Source organism: Penaeus chinensis, chromosome 37 (genome assembly GCF_019202785.1).
Source record: "Penaeus chinensis breed Huanghai No. 1 chromosome 37, ASM1920278v2, whole genome shotgun sequence".
Lineage (NCBI taxonomy): Eukaryota > Metazoa > Arthropoda > Malacostraca > Decapoda > Penaeidae > Penaeus > Penaeus chinensis.
In genome coordinates this window covers 754,859-762,358 of record NC_061855.1, presented here as the reverse complement: position 1 = coordinate 762,358, position 7,500 = coordinate 754,859, and the positions used below count along the sequence as shown (strand labels likewise).

At 47.2% G+C, this 7,500-nt stretch overlaps 1 protein-coding gene across 4 annotated transcripts in view; it reads right to left on the bottom strand.

Annotated features, from left to right (window-relative positions):
- LOC125045447 (reticulon-4-interacting protein 1 homolog, mitochondrial-like) overlaps positions 1–7,500 on the bottom strand; it is a 25,864-nt gene that overhangs the window by 4,371 nt on the left and 13,993 nt on the right. For all 4 annotated transcript variants that reach the window (XM_047642704.1, XM_047642707.1, XM_047642705.1 and 1 more), the window contains exons 9-10: positions 1,475–1,652; positions 1,045–1,238 (exon numbers count right to left, since the gene is read on the bottom strand). In XM_047642704.1, the coding sequence (XP_047498660.1) occupies positions 1,045–1,238; positions 1,475–1,652 (372 nt within the window). The remainder of the gene's footprint in view (positions 1–1,044; positions 1,239–1,474; positions 1,653–7,500) is intronic.

Here is a 7,500-nt window from a genome sequence, read left to right as displayed (position 1 = left end):
AAATCAAGGAAAGGAAACCAAAATAAAACTAAACTATATATATATATATATATATATATATGTATGTATGTATATATATAAATATATGAATGTATATATATATATATATATATATATATATATATATATGTATATGTATATATATATATGTATACATACACACACACACACACACACACACACACACACACACACACACACACACACACACACACACACATATATATATACATATATACATATATACATATATACATATATATATATATACATATACATATACATATACATATACATATACATATACATATACATATATATATATATATATATATATATATATATATATATATATATATATACACACATACATATATTCAAATATATATACAAATATATATATACAAACATTTATATATATATATATATACATATATATATATATATATATATATATATATATAAATATATATATATATATATATATATATATATATATATATATATATATATATATATATATATATAAATGTTTGTGTATATATATTTGTATATATATTTGAATATATGTATGTGTGTGTATGTATATATTTATATATATATATATATATATATATATACACACATATACATATATATATATATATATATATATATATATATATACACACATATACATATATATATATATATACACACATATACATATATATATATATATATATATATATATACATATACATATACATATATATATATATATATATATATATATATATATATATATATATATACACACATATATATACACATATATATATATATATATATATATATATATATATATATATATATATATATATACATATATATATGTATATATATATATATATATATATATATATATATATATATATATATATATATATAAGAAAAAGAACATATAAAGAACAAATAAAAAATGACACTAATAATACAAAAACAGTACATTCCAAGGCACAGATTCTCATTCACCGCACTGCCTGCACCATGTCGCCCACTCACCTAAATCGCACCACAGTCCTGCCAATCTGTTCTCCCTTGGCTACATGCCCAAATGCCACTTCTGCATCCTGGGCAGAATAGGCCTTGTCCACCACAGCCTGCAGGCGTCCTGCTTCAACGAGAGGTGCCACACTCTCCAGGACGCTCCCACATACCTCTAGGGTGCCCCATCGCCCGCCTGTAAGCCATGGAGCCTGTGGGAAGTCATATTAGCCATGTTTTAATGGTATTATATTAATAATCCTGATAATGCAGGTAACAAGAAAAGTTATAATGATAATAATAATAATAATAACTATCATGACAATACTAATAACAACACTAATGATAGCATTATCACTAATGATAATGAAAGAATAACAAAAAGACATCTGACATTATCCTATTCACCACTACTAACAGCACATTTCCACCTGTGCAATTTACTAACCTGTGTGAACCAGTACCACAGCCTCATGCCAAGGGAGTACAAAGCCCCTGTCACATAACCATAAGAATCTGACGCAAGCTGAGATGACGTGGCAGTGACAACCAGTCCTCCGGGAACACAATGTTTCAAGCACGATTCATGTAGCACCTCACCTACAGTGTTTAAGATGACATCGTACCTGCCAAATTCAGATCATAGAAATAGTATCATTGTAAATTCTATTTTACACAAGAAGGGTATTAACCCATTTTATACAGTGAAGCTGATTTCAGCGTCATGAAGCACAATGGAATATACTATGATCCTAACATTGGTGTCATAATTCCATTTCATTTTAGTTACTTCTTAGTGATCCCATATTCTGTTCTGGCTCTATTTTTAGACTCTGTATATTGCATTAGAGATTCTATTGCTTTACCCACCATCCCTCTTCCTAATCCTAAATCTGCTAGACTATGCCCCTCCCTCGACCCAAAATGAGGACCTATTACTGGCAGAGTCTACATCACAGTTTGTCCCTCTGTGCTCCTACCCTTGTCTTCCATATCCCCCGATTGTTTAATTCACCCCATACCCCTCCACCAGGGCGGGAGACTGTATGGAGGATACATTACTCCCCCTCCCTGGTTCAGTCCTTGGACTCTCTTTCTCTCTCTCTCTCTTTGCCCGGGCACGGCAAAGGTCGCGGGCTCGCGCCACGCAGCCGGCCGGGGGCCGCCGGGGTAACCATTCCCCGTGCCGCCCCGCTTCTCGGTCGGTTTGTGGCCCTGCCCTTCACACAGGCGACCGCTCCCGTCTAGACGTCCGGAATGGTTTTCGAGTACCGCCCCCCCCTCACTGAGGTGAAACAACCTTTGGATGGTTGCTTCAGAGGGATGAAAGGAACCAGCTGACAAAAAGGACAAAACCCCCCTTCCCTCACTGAGGTGAAACAGCCTTTGGATGGCTGCTTCAGAGGGAAGGGGGAAACACTTTGAAAAGACACAGGTCCTTTCCTTCCTCACTGAGGTGAAACAACCTTTGGGTGGTTGCTTCAGAGGAATGTAAGGAACTGCCTGGCAAGAACGCAAAACCTCCCTTCCCTCACTGAGGTGAAACAGCCTTTGGGTGGCTGTTTTAGAGGGAAGGGTGAACTACTTCGAAAAGACACAGGTCCTTTCCTTCCTCACTGAGGTGAAACAACCTTTGGGTGGTTGCTTCAGGGGAACGAAAGGAAGTGCCTGACAAGAACGCAAAACCTCCCTTCCCTCACTGAGGTGAAACAGCCTTTGGGTGGCTGTTTTAGAGGGAAGGGGGAACTACTTTGAAAAGACACAGGTCCTTTCCTTCCTCACTGAGGTGAAACAACCTTTGGGTGGTTGCTTCAGAGGGATGAAAGGAACTGCCTGGTAAAAGTGCAAGACTCCTCTTCCCTCACTGCGGTGAAGCAACCTTTGGGTGGCTGCCTCAGAGGGCTGAGCAAAAGGGCTCCAAACAATGATGTCTCGTAGGTGGAAGGGCATCCCCTCTGGTCTCTCCCCAGGGGTTTACACCTACCCACGCGATTGCCGTGCGTGGCAGCCTTGTGCGCTGTGGAGACGGGAGTCCTGGAGGTTGAGCGATGCCGTGAACGAGTACGCCCTGCGGCTAGCAACACGCCTCTTTGGTCCTCTATTCCAGCAAGACAGGCGGCCTGATCCCGGCCCGGTCACGGTCAATCGGCTGGTCTCCCCCGGGAGGCTAGGGTCAAGCAGTCATGCCGCCATTGGCACTCACAATGGTCCGTGAGTGCCGTCACAATGGCTATTGGCTGCGTATATCCTCTCATCACTCCTGTTGCTGTTAAACACTGGTTCTGACACTCAGCTTCCCCTTGTTGGACTCCGTGGTGGGTGGGGGCGTGAGAGGATGAAGCACTTACCAATTCATGGAAAAAACAATCAAACACCCCCCACAGACTGAACTTACAGTTGACGAACCGCGCAAGGCCCAGACCACGGTAGTCACCATGAAGGCATATGCGCCTTCCGGTGGCAAAAGAAAGCCCCAAGCACAGGATGACACTGTCACCCCTGCTGCTAAGGTGGACAAGACCGAAGCCAATGGGTCTGTCCACCGAATAGTCAAAGATCTTGACTCGCGAGCTGGCCTCTCCAGGCCAGCAGCTAAGCCAGGGAGGCCCCTGAGTTCACAGACGGCCTCCCCGACTGAGAGGGGAGAGCAGGCTGAACCAGCCGCATCAGCTCCTGCCTCCTCAAACAAGCCCGAAAGCCGAAAGGGCGGGCCGAAGCGTCCGAGGCCGGATACCGACTCTGATGAAGAGTCGGGACCCCCTAAACGCTTCACCCAGTTCAAAGTGCCAGCTAAACCCGAAGGCTTCGACAATGCCTACCAATTGGTCAGGGCATTGGAGTTGCAACGGAAAATCCGGTTGTCGATCCGGGTCGCCCGAGATCAGGGCATGATCATAATGCCCAAAGATCAAGCTACCTTAAATTTCCTCCGGGAAACGAAGGAGCTAACTGATGGGAGAAAAGTGAGTCTTTCCCCACTAAGTCCCGAGGAAAAGAGAACCAAGATGGTGCTACTTGGCTTCTCAGTCTCGTACGATGTGGAGCTGATCTCTTCACACCCACAGGTCGTGCAGGCTTCCCGAATGTCGAAGGGGAAGACTCCAACCAGGCAAGTCCTGGTGACCATGAAAGGTGCCCCAACCACTACCCTTGATCTGGGTAACTGGGGCACCTACAACCTTCGGACGTATGTGCCAGAACCACTTCGGTGTTTCAAGTGCCAGAAATACGGTCACCACAAGGCTAACTGTACAGCCAAGCCTAAATGTGGTGTCTGTAGCAAGGCACACAACACAGAGGTATGCCTCAAGGCATACAAAGAGGAAAAGAGGGACACAACAGCCAAATGTCCCAACTGTGCCAAGAAGCATCATGCCTGGAGCCTGACTTGCTCTGTCAGGAAAAAGGCGGCCCTCAGGCGACAAGAGGTTGCTCAAAACCGATCAGACTTTGTTCCTGACCCACCGGGCACCCATGTCTGGGGAAGGAACAAAAGCGAAAAGGCCCCCCGACATCCTAAGAGGAAGGAAGCCGCCCCCCAGCCGACACCGGATGTCTCCAACAAAAAGGAGTTTCCGACAATGCCAAAGGTGCAGAAAAAGAAACTAAAGAAAAAAGTTTCTAAGAGCACCACAAAAACCTCCCCAACAGATGATCATCTCCTCTTTGACGAGGACGATATGACTCTCCTGTTAACTGCTGTTGTCACAGCAGTAGCAACAGCCCTGGGGAGGTCGAGTGAGGAGGCCGAGAAGGCAGTTTCGGTCGCCATGACGGCAATGACCCAGACTGTCGCAGCCCTGAAGGGAAGAAAGCTGGCTAGAGAAAAACCAGCCTCACCCTCACCCCAGGACGAGACTCCCCTCCCCACTCCAAACCAGGCCATGCCTTCACAGGCAGAGCCAAAACAGGCTGAATCTGTGCAGCCAAAGCCAGATCACGCTGACCTTGCCCAGGCAAGGCCAGCAAGGCCAGCCAAGAAAAAGCCTGAGAGAAAAGCCGAACCAACCAAAGTCAGAGCTACCAAAGGCTCTCCACCCCCCAGTGGACCCAAGGATAGCCTGACAACAGACGAGGAGCCCTCAACCAGCGAGGACCTCGCAATGGAGTTGTCAGACTCCGACGATGTCTCTGATGTAACTATCACTGAGTAACATCATGACACACCATCTAAGCATCCTACAGTGGAACATCAATAGCTTCTCTGCAAAGAACGCTTTTCTCCAAGCAGTAGTGCGATCAAGGAACACTGACATTGTCATGCTCCAGGAGACATTAACAGTGGACACTGTTCGCTTCTCAGGGTACCATGCCTTCACACTGCCACAAACACCTGGCAAGAGAGGCTTGATCACCCTTGTGAGAGCAACAATCCCCTGCTCCGCAATAGCCGATGCATCGCACTGTGGAGACGATGTTGAATCCCTTGCCGTCGAGGTTCACCTGGCCGGGGGGCCCCTCAAACTGTACAATGTGTACAGCCGGCCACGCTGTAAAAGCTTAGACATCAGCCAGGTCTGTGCTTCTGCTGCACACGACCGAGTGATCATAGGGGGAGATTTCAATGCACACCACCCCATCCTGGCTCCCTGCCGGGCACCGGATGCGGCCGGCTATCACATAGCTGACGTGCTAGAGACATTCCCTGAGATCGCTCTCCTCAACACCCAAGAGCCAACGCATGTCAGAGGAGGGGTCCTAGACCTCACCCTGGCCACTGCGACTCTGGTGGGGAGGATTGGCTGGTGTGTCGATGAGACCGTCACAAGTGACCATTACGGCACTATAACTACCCTCATGGATGCTGGCCCAGCCGAAATCCTAAGACCAAATCCAAGATGGAAAACAGACAAGGCCAACTGGCAGGCGTTTCAAAATGCCTTGGCCCTCTGTCTGAGATGCAACAATCCCCCACAAAGCGAAAATGTGGAAGTGCTCGAAGCCAGCCTGCTAAACGCCATTAATGAAGCAGCCTCACAGACCATACCCAAAACTCGGCCTGGGTCCAGAAGTCACAAAGACGCCTGGTACTTCAATGACGAGATCAGGGAGGTCAACCACAGGGTGAACATGTGCCGAAAACTATTCCGAAGGCAAAGAACCCCTGACAACCTATCCCTCCTAAGGGAAGCTGTCACGGATGCCAAGGAAACTGCCAACAGAGTCAGGCAGGAAAAGTGGCTGGAATGGTGTGAGTCCTTCGACCACCAAACCACCCTTTCAGAGCTGTGGCAACGGGTCAAGCGAGCTACCAGCCGCTCAGCCCCGAGGTGCACCCATCACGACCCCCAAGCAGAGGCTAACAGACTGGCGCACGAGTTCTCTGCGAGAACGAGCAGCAACAGTCTGCCAGCCGAGCTGAGGGCAAGACAAGAGCGTCTACAGCCAGACAGACACGCTCAGATCAGAGAAAGGGCAGCCGAACCCGATAACTCAGACGTTATCTTTTCTCTGAGGGAACTAAGGAAAGCCTATAAAACCAGTTCCAACACAGCCCCGGGCTCTGATGGGATCTCGTACCCCATTATCTCCCACCTAGGACTAGCAGGTGAGCGTGCACTCTTGCAACTCATCAACAAGTCCTGGGAAACTTCCACTCTACCCCAGAGTTGGAAGAGGGCTACCATAGTTCCCGTCCCAAAACCAAAGGAGCCGGGGAAGTACCGCCCCATCTCTCTGCTCAGCTGCCTGGCCAAGACGGCTGAGAGGATGGTACTAAACCGGCTTCAATGGAAAACGGGACCCCCGCACGAACACCTTCACGGGTTCACAAGGGGCATGGGCACAGCACACAGCTTAGCCACGCTCTTAAGCACAATCAGCAAGGGCCCAGCTGTGGTGGTATTCCTTGACCTGGAGAAGGCTTTTGAACTGGCAAGTCCGCTTGCCATTCAGGAAAGCCTGATCCAGAAGGGAATCAGAGGAAAGCTCTTGGCTTGGATAGGTGACTACTTCAGGAACAGGACTGCCAATGTCAAATTCCAGGGTCACCTATCGCAGCACATGCCGCTCGAAAATGGAACGCCACAGGGTGGGGTTCTCAGTCCAGCCCTATTCAACACTTTAATGTCCTGCATCCTCAACATAAACCTCCCAGTGGGGTGCCAGATCATCTCGTATGCAGACGATCTCGCTATCACCTCCACTGGACCACGCAGCCAGAATAAAGCCCAGCGTTGTCTGGACCTCGTGTCAGAGGAGTGTTGTAGGACGGGACTAAAGATCTCTGCTGCCAAATCCAAAGCCATGGCTTTGAGACAGAGAGTTCGAGGCACAAGACTGAAAATCCAGGGAGTGGAATTAGAATGGGTCAAGGACTACCTATACCTTGGGGTAAGGATAGACCGGACCCTCTCCTTCCATAAGGAGGTCCAGTACCTGGTTGACCGAACCAAAGCAAGACTGTCTGTCATGAGAGCAATGACTGGGAGACGCATAGGGGCCAGACACAAAGTACTAAGATCATTCTATGTA